Genomic DNA, 23,431 nt, shown 5'->3' with positions numbered 1-23,431 from the left:
AGGACGGTGGGAGAAGTTGTTCTGAAGAGGGAAAAGCACTCTGCTCATTCCCAGACCGGAGTATAAACCAGAACATTTCTTCGTCGTTTTTGGAAAGAATTCTGAAACTGGGTTTGCCTGTCTCAGGTTTATACATTGTGTTTTAAAATCGTTATGAGGTATCACATGTATATGGTAACCCTGTATACACTCTAGCAAAGGCAGTCGGTGGTATCTCTGTGGGGGAGTGAAGGTAAAACAAGAGACTGGCTCAACTCTGTGTATTGAATTTACAGCCAAGAGCAAATTATTCTGCTCATGGTCAAATCACAGCTATTTTAGGTTGCCCAAGAAAACAATTCCCCCTCCAGCACCTTCTTCAGGCTGATTTACACATGCATCTGCACATCCGTTGATGTATTTATGTGTGAATGAATCACGGGGATGCATCTTACCGCAGACAATAGTTCTGTGAATTACTCACAGTCAAATTTCAATAATCTTCCAGTCATCCCGGCTTGGAAGTGCCTGTGGGAAATTACTCTTTGCCTTTGAGCGACTGGCTCGTCTCCAAAGGCAACTGAAGTGTGGTCTGCGCACTGATACACACATCTGGTTTATCAGTTGAAGGGAAGATAGACTGCAAATGGGAGTTAGTGTGAGAAGGATCATCACAGGCAGGAGGGTTTATTTCACGGGGGAGGGGGGGAGCTGTTACTCTTTCATCTGCCAACACGGCACGGTAAGATGTCAGGCTGGGAACATTCACGCGTGAACCAACATTTGCTCCGTATTCCCCACCATAGCAAGATAGTTGCAGACACCTAGAGGTCTTACTGCGAACTTTCTCACGCCACTGTCAGATCCTAAAGCAGAGAGATGCTTCTGTGGCCAGCCCAATCTAGAGTAGATCGAGCGCGAGAGAGTTTGGGGGGGGGGAGGGAGACCTTTCTTCCAGCAGCGTCCTTCGGGTTTCAAGTTGCGGTGCACGAACTAGGCGTGTATTTCTTTTCCCTGACTCCTCGAGTTCCCTGCTAGCAAATCAGACGGAAAACGGGGTTGGGGAAGCGAGGGGAAAAAGACCCCCCACATTTCCAACTGCAAGTCCCTCTAAAGTTCCTAGTTTATTTGCCTGCACGAGGCAGGACGCTCGCGTGCATACACGTGTCCGCCCTCCTCCCCCTCCCACAGAAAAAGACAATCCTACCTCCCTTCTGGCCTTCCCACGCCCCCCCTACCCCTAAGTCTCGGTCCCCTCCTTCTCCTGCAGCACCTGGCTGGGGCGCCCCTCGTATTGGCTGCGAGGGCCCATCAATCAGCGTCGGGCGCTGCTGACATCATGCTGCAGTACAGGGGCTGGGCCGGACCGGAGAAAGGAGGCGTCCGGGAGCTCCAGCTGGCGCCCCGTCCCGGGCAGTGCCTCGACAGCCGACCCCTGGGTCTGGGTGGGAGCAGATCGTAGCGACAGCCGTCAAGGCACTCTCCTTCGGCGAACGAGACCGAGCCTATCCCGGACAGCGAGCGGTATTTTCAAGGCTTTTCTAAAATGGGCTGGGGGATGCCCCTCGCCTCCGCCTCTCGCCTCCTCCTCCTCCTCCTCCTCCTCCTTGTCTCCTGCACCCTCGGCAACAAAGGTGAGCCAGTCGAGGCGCCCGGACTCCCCAAGGAGAGGGCTGGGCTGGGTGGGTGTGTGTGGCTGGGAAGCTCTTGGAGCCCCCGCCATGCCTCTCCCATCTGGTCAAAGCTGGAGCGCAGCTCTTCTCCTGCCTTCTAATCCAGCCCATCCATTCCCCGGGAACGCTGAGAAGCGGGTAGAGAAATAGGGCTTGGCGCTAACCGTGGGGCTGCCCGCTGCTTCTCTGCTTTTGCTATTTTGCTCCTCTGGATCTTCTCACTTGCTTCCTTCTGTAGCATCAGAGCCCTTTTCCCTTGCTTTGCTTCCTTGGATTGCACACCAACCCACCACTACATCTCCTGTTTATCTCTCCCCTAGGTTCATTTTCTGCCTATCGTTTTATCACACGCCCAGCAATTCCCAGGGCTGCTCCTGTATTCCAGTCTCTTAGGATCAAAACGTGATGAAGCTGCTTTGCTACCCCCCCTCTCGGTTTCTAGGCTAGTTGCCATCTTCTCTTCCTTGCAGCCTTAGGGTCTTAGTGGGTTTGCCAGTCCGTTCAGTTCATGGTTGCAAAATCTACTAATTTCAAGCAAAGGAGAGGGAAACCATTGCATTTATAAATGGGTGAACTGCTGAACAGAGAGAGGGATGCTACTCTACAGAAGCTTCAGTATTCTGAACACGAACCCAGGACATATATCCGCACGCATATCTGGGTGCCTGAAAATGAGAGAGATGTGTAGGTTGATCTAGGCTTACAGGTCTTAATGTAAGAACAAGAGTTCTTGTGGGAAATAGAGTAATATCGCATGGAAACTAAAGGAAGAAGCTAAAGGTCCTGCATATTTTGGGGAGACTGAGTCATCTTTCAGCTTGCAGCAAAGGAAAGAGACGGAGTGTGAAAAAGCATTTGATTTCTATTACCATGGCTTTCTTCCTTAAAAATTGGCATCAGGGAGGGGGAGGGCAATGCAGCAGCATTAGGATTCAGTGCGCTTGTTGGCTCTGCAGATAGAGTGGAATCTCTCTCCCTGGTACCCAATTCTAAATGCACGTAGCCACTGAGGGTTGACTTGGCCTTGCGTTCCTTGAGAAACAGTCAAACCAGGGCTCTTCAGGTGGCTGGTAGGAATAGTAGAGGTTTTATTCTCCTTTCACCAGCTCATTGTCCTTCCATTGCAATCATCCCCCTTGAAGCAAAGGCCGCAGGGCAAGAGTTTTGTGTTACAAGGGTACCAAAGAGGGTCAGGTCATATGAGTAAGATACCTTAGAGACATGGCAAGAATGCAACTTGGGCTCGATTATTTATTTGTTTAAATATGGCAGCTCTGAAAACAATCTGGCGAGATGAATACTCCGATTTACATTCTTCTGCCGCCCGTAACCCCAGAGCTTCAGAATTCTCTGCTGCAGTATAGCATTTTTAAAAAAAACCTCTCATGTTCTGATTTACCTTATTTTTCATTCTTCCAGTCTTGGTTGGCTGCAAAGTGCTTTAAAGACTCTAACTGAAGCCCTTTTCAGGCATCTTTTCAATTCAGCTATGATACCATCTGATGAATATAAGTGCTTCAAAAGAACTTCTTGGCTAAATTAAACCATCTAGTCCCACAACCCCTTTTGAACACTGGCTAATTGGAAGCCTCTGGAGACGAACAGGCAGAACCTGAAGATGATGTTTTGCACCTGTTCTTTGTCTCCACCTCTGTTCTCCTAGGCCATCTCTTTGCTGTTTAGCATTAATTGTGGCTGATAGGAATGGATTTGTCTAAGCCAGTTCAAAAGCCACTGGAGCTAATGGCCACAACTGTTATCTTGAAATTAATACCACAGAATCTGTTACGTATTATTTCTCTGTGATCTGTGAGAGGTTTTCATTTTCTGACCAGTGCTTGTGATGCTGTGTTCTAATACTCAACAAAATATATTTTTGACTACATGGTCCTTGCTGGTCCATGATCTTGATTCTAAACACATACTATCACAAAGTAAAGTTTGGCTTTACTTCTCATGCAAGAATCTGCTTGCATTTTTGGCTAAAGAACCCATCAAGAAATTACCAAGGATAAAAGAGCAGCAAATAATCTTGAAACTGGCATAGGGCACTATGAGATACATCAAAGTACTTGAACTGGAAAATCCAAATGGCATTTCCTTCATGCTAAACACTGACCAGCCTGCCAGGAAGATTATCCCTATAAACCCTCCATGTTCTTATATAGCAACTTTAGGGTAGTCAAAGCAGATGACTATACACCTGTGCCCAATATATCTGCCTCCACTTTGACTCTTTAAGTCCTTTTTCTGAGAAGGTTTGCTCACCTTACAGGGTCATTTCTAATGATTTCACTTGAAATATTCTCATGGAAATAACCTTCAACTGTTTGAGGGTCATTAATGTCAGTTGCAAATCAGAGATGGGATTCTGCTGCACAGGCGGATGCTTTATCTAAAGTTCCTAATAATCTCCTGTGGAAAATGTCCTTAAATTCTGAATGTCCCTAAAGTAGTCATAGGATTGCTCAGTCATGAATGAATGGAACACAACTCTATGTATCTGTAGGATTTAATGTGGAGAGATGGGGGTTGTAACTAGGACAGTGTGATCTAATTCTAGAGACCCAGTTTACTAGGGATTGGTTAGTTAGGAGGAGTGTTAATTTATAACAATTTCTCCCCTTCTTTCTCTCATCTCCATCTTCCATTTTCCCTGCCCTGGAGGTTGTGTGATGAAGATTAATTTGCTATTTCTGGGCTTGTGACATTTTTCGGAGCCTCCTGCTGGCTGCAGCCTCACTGTTGAGTCTGGACTGGCTCCAGCCAACAAGATTAGCATTTCAGGCCATGAAGTGAGGCCAGAAGGAAAATGGCATATGCCAGGACAGAGCAAGAGACACAAGGACTGTGGAAGAATATAGAGAGGGCATGAGTGAGGATGTCTGAGCCATCGGGTCCCCTTAGATGGGAATGTTGGAAATCTGCTTTTTGCTTGAAGCCTTCAATTAATCTTGTCATGATGAAAGAAAACTAAATATAAGTAACTTCATTTCCTCTTTTATTTTTTCTGCCATCCCTTCACATCTTTCTACTACGGAAATCCAGATAATCTATTCTTGGAGAGCAAAGGGCTTTTTTGTGATGAATGTGATTACAAATGTACATATCCTGATGGGATTTTTAAAATGATGGTGATAAATATGTCTGCAGGATCCAACCTGGGTCAGTCACCAAGACCAGAGCTTTAGTCTCCTGAGTTTTCAGACTTGTGCTGCAGCCCATCCTCAGGGAACTTCTCTCCTGGTGACCGACCCAGATTAGATCCTGCAACATTATCCTGGGACACATATATCTGCCTTCATTTGTTAAAAGTGTCTGTTGAAAGCTCTCTTTTTAGAGTTACTATGTCAGAGCAAACAAATTGTGATGTTTTAAGCTACCTTCTAATTCAATCTCCCCTGTGTGTTTTTCTTAACTGAACCCTGAATTAAAATGTACATATTTCAAGATATTCACCAATCAGAAAGGATTTAACTTACAAGATTTATAATGTGTAGAAATACGCTGAGTATTATGATTTCTACCTAGGCATTAATACTAATCTTATTATATTAATTTTAGTCTTTTGAATTATACTTTTAAAAAATCAATTTGGACAGAAAGTATACATATGTGTGTAAGTGCATGTCCCTATGAAACTAAAGAAAATATAAGGATATTTTTCAAATTATCTACATTCTGAATAGTGTTGAGCATTTGCTGTATAAAGATTATTAAATATGTTTTTAAAGACTCTGATGTGATGACAGCCATATAAAATCATCAGCTAATTCTTAGGCATTCTCTTTGCTTTTTAGCCATAATGTCCTTTATAATAATAAAAAAAACCGTAGCCAAATAAAAGAGAAAGCTGCTATTGTAAAATAATATCTGTCCCTTTAAGCAACACGTTAAGGAATTAAAATACCTTCCTAATCCTTTGATACTTCTCTTGATACCCTGCCAGAAGGAGGGGGCCTTCGCTACTGAGAGTTCTGCAAGTGAAAATCTGCTATTGACATTGTTCCAATCTATCACAATTCTCTGAGCTGAAAAGCCTCAGTAAATATCCCCCATATTTTCTGCTCTGGCAAGTGGAAACCAGCAGGATTTAGGATGTAACCAGGATGTACCACTCCTTTCTGGGCTGGATTATGATACATTTTTCTAATCCTTTCCACGGGGGCTCAGGGTGGCATTGTGTGACCTCCTTCTCCATTTAACCTCACCCAGACCCTGTGAATTAGCTTAAATGTCAGCACAAGCACTGGGCTACTTTCTAGAGAGGCCCATTGTCACCGAGGAGCATTTTGAGCTCCTATTCAGAGTTGCTTGGGGGGGAAAAAATCTTTCCTTGATTTGCTTCAGCCCCTGCTGATAGATGACATGCTTAAAAAATAAGGCACAGAATGTTGATCTTGTTCTGTTGATCGTATGTGACTAGTAGATTCTCCCGTTCTGAGGCCCCCATCTAACTACGACAAGTAATCTTCGCCTCACAACCACAATTGACCCCAAAATTGCTGTTGCTAAGTAAGACATCTGTTAAGTGATTTTGCCCCATTTTACGACCTTCCTTAACACAGTTAAGTGAATCACTGCTGTTGTTAACTTAATAACATAGTTATTAAGTGAATGTGACTTCCCCACTGACTTTGCTTGTCGAAAGGTTACAAAAGGTAATCACACAAGCCCCCCAGGACACTGCAATCATCATAAATATGAGTCGGTTGCCAAGCATTTTGATTATGTGACCATTGGGATGCTGCAATGATCCTAAGTGTGAAAAACAGTCATAAGTCTCTTTTTTTCAGTGCCATTGTAACTTTGAATGGTCACTAAATGAACGGTCGTAAGTTGAGAACTACCTGTACAGTCATGCTGCAATGGTTCTTACTGAATATTGGCCCCAATACACATTCCCTGCATGAACTGTGCACAATTTGCAGCCTTGATTATTACTAAGGTGATTGGCAGGGGCAGGATTGTGTGGGTTTTTCAAGTGTTTGCTCTGCTCATTCTGGGGCAGAATGAAATGCAAGTTGAGAAAACAATTAAGAGGATTCACTCTTTGCCAGTGAGATATAATGAGAGGCATTATAAATGTCATTGGGTAAGAACTCAGAGGATATTGATTTTTGTGTTTATCATCCTTTTTGCACTCCCAATGCTCTTAGCCAACAAGCACAAGCCTTGGATTGAAGCTGAGTATCAAGGCATTGTTATGGAGAATGACAACACTGTCCTACTGAATCCTCCACTCTTCGCTCTGGACAAGGATGCACCATTGCGCTATGCAGGTATGTCACTGGCAGAAGAGCTCATAGGTTTTTCATTAGCTAAATTCAAATACATAGCCAAAGATTAACTGTGGCTTTGAAATGACTTGTTTTATACACTGCACCAAAGCCTAAACCATAGTCTACAAATGTACGGGTCCATGTAGCAAGTCAAAGCCAAACAAAAATGCTATGATGAAGCCTCTGTCAATCAGTCACTATAGTTGCATAAGGAAAGGTCAAATTCAATGTGATTAAATAATGAATTAGCTGGCATGTATTTTTCCCCTCCTTACTAAAGAATAGACGTAAGGAAGCCTGATCCAGATTAACATCCCAGACTGGGAATTAAGCCACAGTCTTTGTGACCTGAAGTATGCTAGGTCTCAATCATTTTAACCTTTTTTCACTATCACCTCCCTCCTCCCTTGTTAGGGTTTTGGAAGAAGGAGTTAAAATTGAAGGTATGGACCAAAGAGTCCATTTCTTTTCATTTAGACCAAGTTCCAGGTTTTTCCACCCAGATCAGGCATCCTTTTTTATTTGGCAGTTGTCCTGCCTCAAGTATTTTATAACAAGACAAGTATTTTTCATTTGTAATCTTCCCATCTTTTTGTATCACTACTGTAATCTGTTTTTCTTACAAACCAAACCAACCACCTAATTAACCCAGTTATTTAAGAAAGAATAGCCTCCATCTAGAAATGTATCCTTTGATGGCTCTTTCTGTATGAAACAGAGTAAATCCATACAAATATAAGAAATCAATGATACATACGGATGAGGGTAATAATTCAGCACGAGATATCACTTCAAGGAGAGATTAAAGAAAGCTAGCCTCTAAGCATTGCCTCTCAAGGTTTCAGCATCTCATGGTCTGTGGATGGCATAAATTCACCTGGTCCTCCTCTCGGCATTAATAAAGCATGTGTATTAACAGAGTATTTCCTATCATCCCCCCCCCTTTTAATAAAGATTGCACACTGGTCTTCCAAACCTATGACAATTCTGCTATTGTTCCTCTAAAACATGTTAGCAGAGTTGTCTGCATTTCCTGCCAAAAATGACTAATTCTTTTGCTAGGAAGTTCGAGAAATCTGCAGTTCAAGATAATTTGTGCAATATATAATCTAAACTCGCAGAGCAGAATCAATAAATATGATGGACTAAGATGGATTAGTGAAATTGCCTGGCAGCGAGGAATGAAAAAAATCTTTGAAGTTATTAGACTTTCTCATATATAGAAATATCTGACAATGAGACTTGCCTTAGGAGTTGTATATTGTGATGTTCCATGGAAAGATCTCACATAATGCACAAGGATGAAACACAAATTCATGAAGTGTTCCATTTTTATTTTTTTTTAAAAGGAAAGCTCTCACATAATATTGCAGGCTGAAATCTAATGTTTTAATGTTGGAATGTTCCAATGTAAAGTCTAAGCCAGTAGTGGGATTCAAGTAATTTAACAACTGGTTCTCTGCCGTAATGATTTCTTCCAACAACCAGTTTGCCAAACTGCTCAGAAAGTTAACAACCGGTTCTCCCGAAGTGGTGCAAACTGGCTGAATCCCACTACTGGTCTAAACTATAGTACTTTCCATAATATAAGCAGTCTTCAAATATTATAACTTAGTGGCATTTCCTAATGGATGGATGCATAAAACTGTTCCTGATCAAGTTAGGGGTTGGTAGTAAGAGCGAAGTTTCTGACATATAGGAAATATGGTGGCAGTGAATTCATTTCCCTCTCCGGACTACATCTGTGTTTGCTCGTTTGTCAAAGAAGCTTGTTCTGTATGTGAGTGCTATCTCTCAATCCTAAACTCATTGTCCTTTAGAATGATGTTTGCCACAGAAGGACATACCTGTAAAGCATGGATGTTTGCAGAAGATGTTCATGTGCAATTGTAAACATTCTGATCTATACACAAGCAGAAGGCTTGTATTATCAGGGTTGTTGCTCGAATGGAAATGAACACAGTACATTCAAACAGAAAGGCATTTCTCCTGCAGACAGTTGTGTTGTATACAGAGATGTTCTGAGGCAGAGCTGATTGGGAATGTTTGTAGCAAGTATATTCTCCTTTTCTGAATGCTTGAATAGTGCTTTCCAATTAACACTATTCGACAGGCTTTATAAATTGTGTTGGGAGACATGATGTGCCAGAGGCCCATTTATGTTGGAAATAGCTCCACATAAAAGAGAGCAGCACGGAGCATCTGCCTCATCACAGGTTTCATTTCTTTTCTTTTACAAAGTGCATAAAACAGGAAATCTTCAAACAGGTTCCAAAGCATACTTAGCATGGCTTTCTTTAAAAAAGAAAAGTAATTTAAATGCAACAGTAAACCATAATGGAGATTAATATTAAATGGGCAGAAAAGTCAGAAATACATTGAAAAAAAAAACTAAAAATGCCCCTATATTGCAATATGCATTTAATAGATGAAAAAACCTGAGAGAATCAAATCATATTTGACACCAGAATAGCAACGGGTGCTAGACTTAAATTACCAGGAAGAGCCAGCAGCAATTATAACTGTCCACATGGCAATAATCCACATGTCTGGAAATTGCCAGGGTTGGGAAATTCTGCTTTAGGATAAAGAAAGGAAAAAAAGCACTCTAGATACTGAAGCAGCAGGGATTCAAAATCTTGTATTTGGGATCAGAAATGGACCAAGAACCAGTGAATTTCATTAAATTGCTTTTGTGAAGGGTGAGGAGAATCATTTATTCAGGCCCCACACATACAGAGGACCACAATCAAATTTGGTTTGAGTATTTGAAATTATTGTATATATCCATTCTTTAATTCTAATGACAAGAGGTTTTTTTCTAATTGGGTTTCCCACATATTTCCATTACTGGGCCATAAACGACAGTGATCAGTAATGCTGATCTTGTAAGAGAAACATTTTGTTTTATATGTCTATATATTAGTGAAAATGCAGTTTTCCCAGAGCAGCTTACAAAATTTTAATAATCAACATATTTTAATTATCTTAGATTAAAAACAGCAGATAATAAGCCACAGTTATTAAGTTTGCATGCTATGTCTTAAACTGTGTCTAGATTCACATGTAATTTGTTACTGGTTTAGCAGAGTATGAGCTCAATAATTATATATATAATATCCCCAATGATTTGGAGGGGGCTTGGACTATTCTTGCTTACCCTAGCAAAGCATAAATGCTGTCAATATTCATTCCTGCTTTGTCTGGGTAGGAGATTGCTCAAATTCATTTAATATTGATGGATGTTGCCAGCTGCAGAGTTGGAAAAGACCTGTCCTAGAGTGATTTGTGAACTGGATCTAGGTCATTGTCTTCTCCTCCCATGGCTCCAGATCCAGTAATTGAATTGGCTGTCCATTCTCAATCAGCAAGGAATCTATATTGATTAGCTTCAGATGAATGGGCTTCCCAGGAAATGGTACTGAATAACCACTACAGAAGGAGGTAATTCCCAGGTCCCAGTAAAGGTGCCTCTTGTTAATTCTACTTCTGTGTTATTAAAACCTACCGATCTCAGAAGACACTGTTAGCTTCTTCCAACACTTGCAATCTATTGAACTGGTGAATGTTGGATAACAGTGTGAATCTTTAATTTGGATATTGGAAATAAAAAGCAAATCAGCCAATCCTAATTGTGCTTCTCCACTAGGTCAAGCACAGTCTACTGAGAAGTTTCTTAGCACTTATGCTGCTGAAATAACCTGGAAATACTCAAAATGCTACCAGGTTTTAATGGGGCTTGGGCGTAATAATATTTCAAAAGAATCCAACTAGGTATGGATTAAACTCCCTGTCTTTTCCTCTGCCAATTTTATTATCCAGCTTTTCTGTTTGAGAAAGTTGCCAGCTTATTTCATGCTAATGAACAGGGTAGAAGAGAGAAGGACAGAAGAGAATTAAAAGATAATGTTTCCTTCCTATGTTTCCTTTTTTCTTAATATCTCTTTTTTTTTTCTTTGTATTATTTGCTTTTGGGACACTAGGCGAGATCTGTGGATTCCGGATCCATGGGGCAGGAGTGCCTTTTGAAGCAGTGATCCTTGACAAAGCCACAGGCGAGGGGTTGATCCGGGCAAAAGAGCCGGTGGATTGTGAAGCTCATAAAGAACATACTTTCACCATCCAGGCCTATGACTGTGGTGAAGGTCCTGATGGTGCCAACACCAAGAAGTCCCACAAGTAAGACTTATTGGATTCAGTGCTGCAGTGACTTCCCGCTGAACCTGCTAAATCTCTTGGACTCTACTAGTCGTGGGAGAACTGGTTTATTCAGGAAGTGGGTAGAATTGCTTCTTGGCTTGCAGTGAGATGTTTAAGAGTTTCTTGTATTTAATTCTGTGTTTTCTTCCTGCTGCTCACATTAGCTGGTGTAACGTAATGTGTATATCAGTAGAATCTAGTGTTTAATTTAAAATGCTTCTCTCAAAACAATTCAAAGCTTATGAAGAATTACTTGTCATCTAAGCAAAGGTCTTGCCCATGTCTTCCACATTCATTTCAATATGGCAGTGGAAGACCTGCAAATGAGAATGGATGCTAGCAGTTAAAGGGTTTAATTCCTCCTATGCTTATTATTTTCTTCTTGAAAAGTCCACTCTAAGACTATTTGAAGTTTGAAGTTTACTAGATTTCTATACCGCCCTTCTCCCGAAGGACTCAGGGCAGTGTACAGCCATATTAAAACACATAAATTTATAAAATTTAAAACCAAATTAAAATCAATATATAAAATTGGCCCACAAATTAAAACACACATACACCCCTAATAAAATTAGTATTAGGTCAGTCCGGCTTGCTGGAACAAGAGGGTCTTAAGGGCGCAGCGAAAAGTACGCAGGTCGAGGCTAAGATGGAGCTCTAAGGGCAGCTCATTCCAGAGGGCTAGTGCCCCCACAGAGAAGGCTCTCCCCTTGGGTGTCACCAGTCGGCATTGTTTGGCCGACGGCACCCTGAGGAGCCCCTCTCTGTGGGAGCGTATTGGCCGGTGGGAGGTTGTTGATGGCAGAAGGCGGTCTCGTATATACCCTGGTCCTAAGCCATGGAGCGCTTTAAAGGTGGTGACCAACACCTTGAATCGCACCCGGAAGACCATCGGGAGCCAGTGCAGCTTGTGCAGGAGGGGTGTTATGTGGATGTACCGAGTCGCATCCATAACCATCCGCACGGCCACATTCTGGACCAGTTGGACCATTTCTCCCTTAGTTTGACTACTTACAAAGCTTTGCATGAAAAATATAAATCCTGCTGGAAGTGTAATTCTCTTGATGGGAAGGCCTAAAAGCTGTCTTCTCAAAAAATGTTCACTAGCATTATAGTAAGAATATAGGGGGTCTCCTGAGACATCCTTATAGGAGTCTTATGAAGTATAGTACACACACAATCTGGCCTTACTGATCTTTGTAACAGTCTGATCAGGTAAATCAATGTACAATAATATGTCTACAGAGTTTCTCAATCATCCAGATCATGGCTGTCCCACAAGTGCTTTTCAAAAGGCAACTGGACTTTCTTGGGGTTCCCCCCCCCCACTTGAAGATGCTTTGCTTCTCATTCAAAAAGCTTTTTCACTTCTCTGAAAAAGCATCTTGGATAAGAAGTGAAATGTCTTCAAGGAAAATAAAACCAAGGAAGTCCAGTTGCCTTTTGAAAAACACCTTTGAGACAATGTACACTAATAGTATAGAGGTAGATGGACGAATTGTTAGAGCCTAGCTTTTTTCTCCTTTAAGAAAGGGTCTCTGGACCTAGTTGCTTACTACTCCCCCTTCCTCCACCCAGGGCCACAGTGCACGTACGGGTGAACGATGTCAACGAGTTTGCTCCAGTCTTCGTGGATAAGCTTTATCGCGTGGCCGTGACGGAAGGGAAACTCTATGATCGCATCCTGCGGGTAGAAGCTATTGATGGTGACTGCTCCCCTCAGTACAGCCAGATCTGCTACTATGAGATCTTGACTCCTAATGTTCCCTTCCTGATTGACAATGATGGTAAGAACCTGAATGACTTTCTGGAGGTTGAATTGACCCAGATGTTGGAAAGCAGTTTTAGGCACAGCTGTGGAACAAGCCTATGTAAAGTATAAACACTCATGAATGACAGAATTGCTTGGGATTCCTCCCCCCCCCTTAAAAGTGGAAATTAAAGTTATCTGGGGGTCACATTAAGGTTTTAGATCTTTGTGAGTTTTTTTTAATGGAAAACAAATATAATGCTGTTCTCTCTCCCCCCACTTCCACAGACTAAATCCACTCACATGCATATATATATATGACTTAAAAGAACAGTTTTCTGTTTTGCTTTCAACATGAAGTTTCTTTTTATTATACTCTTTTAAATGGTTCTTGCTTTTTTGTGCTCCTTTATCTGCCTTTTCCTTTTTCTCTTTTGCCTTCCTGTGGTGTTCTTTGGTCTGCTAATGTTGGGACTGTATTGTTTCTACCAGGGAATATTGAGAACACAGAGAAACTACAGTACAGTGGAGAGCGCCTGTATAAGTTCACAGTGACAGCCTATGACTGTGGCAAGAAACGGGCCTCTGATGATGCTGAGGTTGAAATTCAGGTGAAACCCACCTGTAAACCTAGTTGGCAAGGTATGAAGCTCTTTTCAGAGGCATATGCATTACCTGTTTATCCTTTTGATTCCATCTCTGGTCATCTGAATTCTTTGCCATAATTTTTCTTCCTTTTTTACTTAGAGGGGATTATTCACTGTGCACTGCCTGTTTTTTTCATATTCAATAAATAATTAAATAATTAAATAAATAAATAAATAAATAAATAAATAAATAAATAAATAAATAAATAATTTTACTTCCATACCGCCCTTCTCCTGAAGGACTCAGGGTGGTGTACAGCCTATTAAAAGCACAAAGACAGACATCAGTTAAAAATAATTAAAATTATTAAATAATTTTGGCTCAAATTTAAAACCCCAAAAATTTAAAACACCCAATTTAAAAATCATTACATTGATAGCGCGGCCTAGCGGAACAACAGGGTATTGAGGGCACAGCAAAATACACGGAGGTCGGAGATCTTACGCATTTCCAGGGGCAGTTCATTCCACAGGGCAGGGGCTCCCACAGAGAAGGCCCTCCCCCTGGGTGTCGCCAGCCAACATAACTTGGCTGACGGCACCCTGACGAGACCCTCTCTGTGGGAGTGGACTGGCCGGTGGGAGGCTACTGGTGGCAGAAGTATGGGCATAGATTATCATACATAGATGCATTTATATAGGATTGTATGCATAAGTGCATACATGCATTTGTGTGTATAAATGTTTAGATAATGAACTACATTATAAAAACAGTTGACATTTTTATCATTCTTTTTAAAATAATTTTAATGAAATCTGTTGCCTAATCATATCCCACTATTTTTAATCAATTAAAAACTATAATTAATTCAGTAATTGAGTAATCCAACCAATAAATTGGTTATATATTTTTCAATCTTAATTCAGTTTAGGATATAAATGTTTTTGAAACAAAATCCAAACTACTCTGTATTTGTAACTTGCTAGCAAACTAATCATATTTTGTTTGATGCTACTGATGATGGTGGTACCATAGATATTTTAAACCAGTGGCCCCCAACCTTTTGGGCACCAGGGACCAGTTCTGTGGAGTGAGGTTCTTCCGAAGACTGGAGGGGCTGTGGTTTCATGTGCTGCCTGCACGCCACAGATGGGGCTTCACTTGTTTGCACAGCCCAGTTTCAGGCATGCCCTGGCCCGGTGCCGGTTCACAGACCGGGGCTTGGGGACCCCTGTTTTAAACAGTGGTGCAGCTTGGTTTCATTCTTAATCCAGATCTTGTCCACTTGTTTAATAATATGAATTTCCTCTTTGTTTTATTCAGAAGAGACATGTAAAAGGATTATAAGAAGGGATATGTTTTGAGTTTTCAGTAGGGAAGGCATTTATTCAAGTTTAAATGGCACAGAATATGCATTTAAAAATTATTTGGCTTGTGATTTTCTTTTAAAAAATCTTAATAACTAGCACTAAAGAGATTCTGGGTCTCCTTAGTAGGATTGTTGTATCTCATTGGCTGCCTGAAATATTTTGATACATAAGATTGAGTAGTAAATGGCTCTCTACCAAGATATGCAGTATCAAAATCTAGTTAAATTATTTTGAAAGTATCACTGCATGATTCGGGTACTTGGTAACCAGTTTGCACTTAACGATGGTTTTCCAAAATAAAGTCAATAGGAAAACCTTCAGAAAAGGTCACAAGTTGCTCCTGTGAGTTGCTTTCACTCCCATGCTTTTTCTCCTGAGGACCCTGGCTAATTTCTTGTACTTTGCAGCATGCATCAACCTACAGCAAGATCCTACACAGAGTCTTAGCGTATGCCTGCCCAGCCGCATTCACCCAGAGCTGCAGCAGCTACCAGTGCATCCTCTTGCAACCAGCAGCAGTTACCTCTCCACACACACACACACACACACACACACACACACACACACTTGGTTATGCTCATGTCGCACTGCAGCAGTCCTTACCTGCCCTCCTTCCTGCTTGCAAATTGCCTGAAACTTGCAATTTCCTGTCGGTTTCCATTGACTTTGCTTGTTGGAAGCCAGCAGGAAGTCACAAGGAACTCCTCACTTAGCAATCTGCAATCCTCACTTAACAAAGGCATCAGGGACTGCCGGCATTTCTATCATTAAGCAAAGCAGTCACGTGACATCACTCTTTATGACCACATCTCTTAATAAATAAATATTCCAGTCCCAGTGAGAACTATCTGTAATAATTAATTAAATAATTCACTATTTGCTGACCTTTTGTGATACCAACAGTTTGTTTCAGCATCTTATGAAACATTTTATATGTTATATAAATTTATATATATATATAAATTTAAATAAATAAATAAATAAAATAAAAATTTTAAGAAAAGATTAAATTAAAAATTTTGGATTTGGAATCAGCATTTGAAGTCAAAGTTCTATAAAATATATGTGGGTAGTCTGGTCAAATGTATTCAATGCATTTATTTAAGAAATCTTTCTTGTTAATTCAATCCCATCCCTATTAAAAAAAAGTTTATAAAAAGAGTATGTTTACTGTACATGACAAGGTAAGTCCTGCATTCTAAAAATAGAACACTTATTTGTTTGTGGTGAATAATTGTTTTAATTAGTTACAGGTAGAAATTAAACAAAACATTTCCCTACAACTTCCTGAAACCTTTGTCTTTGCTGAATCTCATTCCTGTTCTTTTGAATTCCAAAATGATACTTGTGGTTTTCAGGCATGAGGTTTGAGGTCGTACATTCCACTATGGAAAACTGCTGTTTCCAGTCTGAGCTATTCCCAACATATCAAATTGAATCAGGAAGGTGAAGTGCTTTGACTTTGGTAGTCAATATAGGGCTATGAATTGTTTTAAGTGTTTTTTGCACAATGTTTTAATTACTGGCTTTATTGTTCACTGCCTAGAGTCACTCTGTCATTTTTATAGATAATACATACATACATACATACATACATACATACATACATACATACATACATAAATATTTACATTCCAGCAGGAGATTTGTTTAACATTAATGGAAACTGTCCTATATTTCACATTGATGCTTATATCTTCACAGTAGTCCTTGGTCCACCTCAGACCAGCTATACACACTGATCTCAACAAAATAGGTCTGTTAATGAGTAATGGATAGAGTGTTGCTCTGTTCACCTCTTATTCACTAGTATTCACACAGCGTTTAATAATACAGTATGTCAACTAACAGTGCAACATTTAAAATACCAGCAGATGACATTATCAGCAAATGTACAGATTAAATAGAACAATGCCATCAAATCATATTAAAGGAAGTATTTCAGATTTTTTTAAAAAAAGTCAACAAAAAGGAAGTTAAATGGAGATAGAACAAAAGGTGAGGAAAAGCCATGTGTCTTGGGAGGTTGGTAAAAAAGAGAGGCTTTTATGCCTCACTATATCTCCCGAGAACATTGAAAAGAAGAAATGTGAAGCTAGAAGAATTCTATTAATTCTTAACTCTGCCCCAGGGGAAAAATATCTCCCTTATACAGAACCAATATTTCTTTCTGCCACCAATAGCAATAAACCCAGATGCCAATTTTTCCCCAAAATCTATTCTGGCAAACAGAACTTTATAATGTCCTCCACAATGTCATTCTTCAGTATGACATATGCTCTTTGTCAGCTCTGGACACACATTGTGTTGGATAAACCAGCCAGACTCTAAACAAAAGAATGAAGGAACTTGATGCTGACATCAGAATGGCAACTCCAAAAGCCATTCTAAGATCACCAAGATATTCTCAAGGGGGCCTTCCTTGAGCAAAGGAAATATTAATTTCATCACAAACTGCCCAACTAGGAATTTATTAGGAAATTTAGGATTGTTTCTTAGAGATGACCAAAGATCAAGGCTTTTTATCATGCTACATCAGAAAGGAGGAAGAGCAATATAAAAATAAACTTAGCAATAACAACCATATGATCATGACTTTTGGGTGTGTTGGGAAACAAAACATACATGTCCTTTTTGTGTTAAAATAGTAGTCTCCAACCTTTTGGGCACCAGGGACCAATTTCGTGGAAGACAATTTTTCCATGAACCTGGGGTGGGGGATGAGTTCAGTTTCACTCGCTTGCCTGCCACTCATCTCCAGCTGTGCAGCCCAGTTTCTAACAAGTCATGACTCTGGTACCAGTTCATGGCCTGGGGGTGGGGACCCCTGGGCTAAAAGACATGTGGGAGTAAACCTGGCACTAGTGAAGGTAGAATTGGTGGGATGATGAAGTGAAAGAGATTGTGGATGAGAAAATGCATGTACAAATCATGAAGATAATATATGTATAGAGAATTAAGTTTTTGTTAAGAGGAAGTAATGGTGAAAAAGACGAGGTGGAGAAGCTGCAGAGCAATTTTGTTTTGGAAGTGGGGAATAGCTAACAAAGAGCTTCAAGCAGAGTTAATGGGATTACATAAAAAGCAATTACATTATTTGAGATGAAACTAAAGTCAGAAAATGTAACAATTGTGTGGGAATGATTGCAATACAGGTAGACCAGGACTTATGATCATTTGTTCAGTGACTGTTCAAAATGGTGCTGATTTAATATTGGTTTTGAGTGATTCTGAGGATTACAGTCATTTTAGCATCCCCACGGTCATGTCATAAATGGGGAAGTGGGCAGGGAAGATTGCAAAAAGACAAAAAGTGTCTTTTCTCTTTCCTGGGCACCCTGCCCAACTTGCAGGGCACCTCTTGTGCACCCTCCCTGACCTGTGCACCCTTGTACCCTCCCTGATGCATGTAGTACCTCTCATGCACCCACTCCAGCCTGTGGGATGCATCACATGTACCCCAGCACACCATCCCATGCACACTCATGCACCCTCCCTGATTCACATGGCACCTCTTGTGCTTCCCATGCACCCTCCTCAACCTGTTTGCTGCCTCACACACCCACTGCTTCACATCATCCCATGCACACTTGTGCACCCTCCTCAGGACACAGTGCCTCTTGTGCACCACCACACATGCTCCCTGACCCACTTGATATTTCTTGTGCACTGCCATATGTTGCCACATACCCTCCCTGACCCCTACAGTAACTTTTGCACCCTCCATGCACCAGCTCATTTCCCCCCCCCCACCAACTCAACAGCAGCCACTTACCTGCCTGCTGGCCTGTGACTTCCTGCCAGCTTCCCCACTGACTTTGGTTAAGGGAAGCCAGCAGGAAGCTGCCTTGCCTAACTACCCTGGGATTCAGTTAATGACAGCAACCAGGTCTGCAGGGATTGCCATTGCCAAGTGATGCAATCATGCTTTACAATTGCATCATTTAGCAAAGGAAATTCTGGTCCGAATTGTGGTCATAAGTCAAGGACTACCTATATGTCAGATTGAAATTGAAACAAATCTTGTAAATGTTTGTAAGAAACAATGATGAAAAAGAAGTAACAAATGCTGTGAGCATGTTGAAAAATGAAAAGACTGCAAATGTCTTGTAATTGGTATAATTGGAGGGTGTCTCTGGGCGAAGACTACATCCCTGCCTGATGATTGGAAGAATGCCAGGATTGTTCCCTTAAACAAATGGAAAGGTAACAAGATTAAAGCGTGCCAGGAAAGATGCATGGCAGAATTCCAATTGGAGGAATGGGAAACTACAATGAGTAAGATTTGAGAAGTAGCAGCATGCAGTCTATGAACATGTAAAACAAATGTTTTGATGTAATTATTCATTTGTTTGTATGGGAAAATGGATAGACTTGAATTATGAAATGTTTATGGAGCTGAAAGTTGATTGCTGAATGCAATATGAGTGGTATGTGATGGAAGTAAATTATACACGAGAATAAAAAGAATTCTTAGCAAGCGATTCAACACTAAGCCTGGAATCAGGTAAGGCTGTGTGATGTCCCTTTGATGCATTTATGAATATATTTGTAAGAAATACTTGTGGTGATATTACAAGTACATGCCTCAGGGACAAGAATATTGATTGAAAATCTAAATGATCTGCAGGAATTGTTAAATTGTATAATGCCACAAGGAGTATGAATCTGAAAATAAAGTGGTGCTTAATAGGGATAATGAAAGGAATATTGCAAGTAATACATAAATGGCAAAATATTACAGGAAATCTGTATTCCTTGGTAGAGTGTTTTCTAAAGATAGAGAAACAGATGTGCGAAGTCTAAGACATATAAATGTTAAAAGGTAGCGGTTGGTAAATAATCTCTTGTGAAGAATGATTTTTTGTTGAAAGATGCATAAAATGGTTATCTATAAGAATATACTTCTGCCCATTTAGTTATATGGAAGTGAGAGTTGGGTGTGTCAGAATGCAATGAGAATGCCTTATGTAAGAAGTGTGTGTAAATTCATGTTGCAGCAGAAGCCAACAGTGGTTGGATTTGTTCCATCTATTGTGTTATCTGGGTGATTGTGCAAATCAATTGGTTCTGATGTAGGTTCCATTGATTTTTATATTGGACAAAGTTGGGGAGACTTGTCCAACAGTTAGTGGAAGAGAATCAGACACCCTGATCGAGTATAAGAAGATTGCCCCTCATAGGATTCAATGAGATTAATGTTAGGCTTTGGATGGCAAACTGGACTGGAAGCAGTTAATTGCAAGAACAAGTCCCAAATTTAGTGGGAGGCTAAAGTAACCCTAATCCTGTAAGCATCTGAACCCAGAGAAGGTCAGTCCTGTGCTGCCATGCCAAATATAGAGGAAGGAGTGGCAGAACTTGGAGGCGGAGTTAAAAGAGGGATCAGCCTACAATCAGCTAAGTCCACCTACCCTTACATTCCATTGACCAGTATCTAGCTTCTAACAGCTTTAGTTGAAAATATTCCCATGCCTAGGCATGAGTAGCAATAAATCAGTTTAACTGGACCTTCACAGGTGGACTTGATCTTTCACACCTGACATCAAACTTTGCACACTGTTATACCCTAATGTCCTTATAACTCTCAGTCAAAAGACTGAGTCTTGAATACTACTGTATGTCTTTATTACCAGCAGAAACATCCTTTTTCTAATACACAAATGAACTAATTTCTAAATAGAACTGAAAAGGCCTTCACCCCTGCTGCCTCAGCTTCCTAGAGGGAAAAGTGGGTAAAATATAATCTGTATGTAATTAGAATAATTGTGGATTATTATTTTTTAAAGGAAACTGAGACACTTGTCTAAACTGGAGTAGCTAGCAGAGGAAAATCTCTAGCACTATGTCCTAACATAATTTAATCTGCAACAGGTTGGAATAAGAGAATTGAGTACATCCCAGGAACAGGCAGTCTTGCCCTTTTCCCCAGCATCCATCTGGAGACGTGTGATGAGCCTCTGTGGAACATCCAAGCTACTGTAGAGTTACAGACAAATCATGTGGCCAAAGGTTGTGATCGGGACAATTATTCTGAGAAGTCACTGCGTAAACTCTGTGGTATGTATTCACTTCCTATCCAGTTATTTTGGAGGAGAAATATGTGTGTGTGTGTGTATGAGAGAGGGAGGGAGGGAGAGAGAATGTATAGGAATATATTCTAAAAGTATCTTTACCTAAATTAGGTCAACCTTCTCAAGAGTAGGCAATGAATCAAGGTCTCTAGAATGTTTCACTCAGAAAGTCTGATGATGGAGTTTCTAAACTATGGCTAATTAGAAAGACATTGAGGTATTGTTAAAAGTGACAGACACAAGATTTGAAGACCACAACCTATTGGGAAGTTTCTCTGTGCAAATTCAACCCAAAGCAAAAGGAGATTTCTTTGTGCCACTGCCACTGCTGTAATTTCATAGGGGTTGCTTAAGAACAAGGTTCTCCAAATTTGGCAGCTTTAAGACTTGTGGACTTCAACTCCTAGAATTCCTCAGCCAGCCATGCTAGCTCAAGAAATCTGGGTGTTGAGGTCCACAAGTTGCCAATTTTGGAGATCTTTGCTTAAGAACGAAAGTTGTCTCATGTTAATTTGCAGGAGGTGGTAGGAAACTCTATAGGTTTTCCATTTTAAACATCAAAATCTCTTATCGATTTTATCCCAAAAGAAGGCACCATCAGATGGACCTTCCCCATTCTGATTGTCCTCTCTTGTCCCTCCAGGTGCTGCCCGAGGTGAAGTAGACCTTCTGCCAGTGCCAGGCCCCATGGCCAATTGGACAGCACGCCTTTCAGTCCATTACAGCCAGGACAGCAGCCTCATCTATTGGTTCAACGGCAGCCAGGCAACCCAGGTGCCCATGGGCAGTGGAACCGGAGCTCTTGAAGGACTGAGTGACCATTTTACCTTGTCCCTGTGGGTGAAACATGGGGTGATGCCAAACAAGGGCAAGAAGGAGGAGGAGACGGTCATCTGCAGCACCATGAGGAGTGGTAAGACTCTTTTATTGACCTAGTCCAGCATCAGAAGCGATTACCCAGTAGGTCAGAGAGTTCAGGAGCTATAAACCTATTGGGCATTTGTGTATTTCCATTGAAGTGAGGACTTTAAGGCTGACACTTCCTTATGTTTCCACAGTAAACTAACTTGTCCATTTACCCAGTTAAGATGTTGGGAGAGCTGGGCCATAGAAAGTAATCAGCCTTTCTAGCTCATTGACAGATTCAGCATAGGCAGATTTAGTGAAAAAAAATGAAACCTGGCCATACTATGAAACTATTTATTACATGTATCTTGTTGTTGTTTAGATATAATAGTAGAAATGTGCAAATTCATTCTATGGGTATTTTACATCATTTGCATCCAGTTACATATTTTGCATAAAAACATCAATTAGCCACTGGTAGAAATTGTGTCAGAGATAGGCATTTGGTTTTAACAGACAGCCAGATTTAACAGACACACTTCCCTGTCACAGATGGTCTATTAAATTGAATATTACTGTAGCTCTCATCGCAGGTAGTCTTCAACTTACAACCATTTGTTTAATGATGATTTGGCCTTACAATGGCACCGAGAAATATGACGTGTGACCATTGTTCATACTTATGACCATTGCAGGGTCTCCGTGGTCACGTGATCAAGCATCAGACACTTGGCAACTGGAATATATTTATGACGGCTACAGTGTCCCAGGGTCATGTGACACTTTTTGCCACCTTCTGACAAGCGAAGTCAATGGGGAAACCAGATTCACTTAACAACAGCAATAACTGTAGCAAGAAAGGTCATAAAATGAGGCAAAACTCACAACTAGCTTGCTTAGCAGTGGAAATTTTGGGGCTCAGTTGTGGTCGTATGTTCAGGACTACCTTTATTAGTTCAAGTTGTGTAAAGCTTTTTATTGAAGTGGCAATTTCACGGGGGTGGGGAGACGGAGACTACTAGATAACCCACCTTTTCCCAAAGTGCTGATCTCCCATCAAAACTCACCTTTGCTATTGAATAAAACCATTTGTGGCTGTTGGCATTGGTTCCCACTGCTTTCGCACTCAGGATGATATTGGCAGTGTGCTTCACAATGCCTTCTCTTTTGCTATTGTGGCATCCTGTAGGAACCCAGGAGTCTTTGTGGGTTCTTCCCCAGCTCTTCCAAGTTGCTGAGTCTCGCCTTGCCACAGAGAGGTTGCAGCTAAGTGAGGCTTTGGAATGATCTCAATTGACCTAAGTGAATGGATTTTAATACCTGATTGCTATGAGGAAGGAGCATGGGGATAATGCATTCATTCTCAACTCTGTAATGTAATGCGTGTTAAAATAGTTTCCACTCACAATGAGCGCTAATTGCACTTTGTGTACGAGTAAATGAAGCATGTGTGTTGGTATGTGGGTAAAAGCATCTTTGGTTTGCAGGCCCACACAGGGCAAAGTCTTTGCTACTTTTGAGACCAGAGCCCTTCTCTCTGTCTGGGGTGCCAAAATCGGATCAAAATGGGTTTCTGCACCTCAGATTTCTTGGCTATCATGTCTAACGTGTTTGCAACATGTAGATATGAAATCATGACAACTGAAGAGGATCAGGAAATTACATTTGA

At 40.9% G+C, this 23,431-nt stretch overlaps 1 protein-coding gene across 2 annotated transcripts in view; it reads left to right on the top strand.

Moving 5' to 3' along the window:
- The first annotated feature begins 1,411 nt into the window (after positions 1 to 1,411).
- CLSTN3 (calsyntenin 3) overlaps positions 1,412 to 23,431 on the top strand; it is a 39,444-nt gene continuing 17,424 nt past the window's right edge. For both annotated transcript variants that reach the window (XM_070938411.1, XM_070938410.1), the window contains exons 1-7: positions 1,412 to 1,613; positions 6,812 to 6,934; positions 10,918 to 11,113; positions 12,713 to 12,921; positions 13,377 to 13,526; positions 20,717 to 20,902; positions 21,560 to 21,829. In XM_070938411.1, the coding sequence (XP_070794512.1) occupies positions 1,526 to 1,613; positions 6,812 to 6,934; positions 10,918 to 11,113; positions 12,713 to 12,921; positions 13,377 to 13,526; positions 20,717 to 20,902; positions 21,560 to 21,829 (1,222 nt within the window). In that variant the 5' untranslated portion in view covers positions 1,412 to 1,525. The remainder of the gene's footprint in view (positions 1,614 to 6,811; positions 6,935 to 10,917; positions 11,114 to 12,712; positions 12,922 to 13,376; positions 13,527 to 20,716; positions 20,903 to 21,559; positions 21,830 to 23,431) is intronic.

This window comes from Pituophis catenifer, unplaced genomic scaffold (genome assembly GCF_029215685.1).
Source record: "Pituophis catenifer annectens isolate HBS135680 unplaced genomic scaffold, rPitCat1.0.hap2 SCAF_2, whole genome shotgun sequence".
NCBI classification, from domain to species: domain Eukaryota; kingdom Metazoa; phylum Chordata; class Lepidosauria; order Squamata; family Colubridae; genus Pituophis; species Pituophis catenifer.
This window is presented reverse-complemented; position numbering and strand designations above follow the sequence as displayed.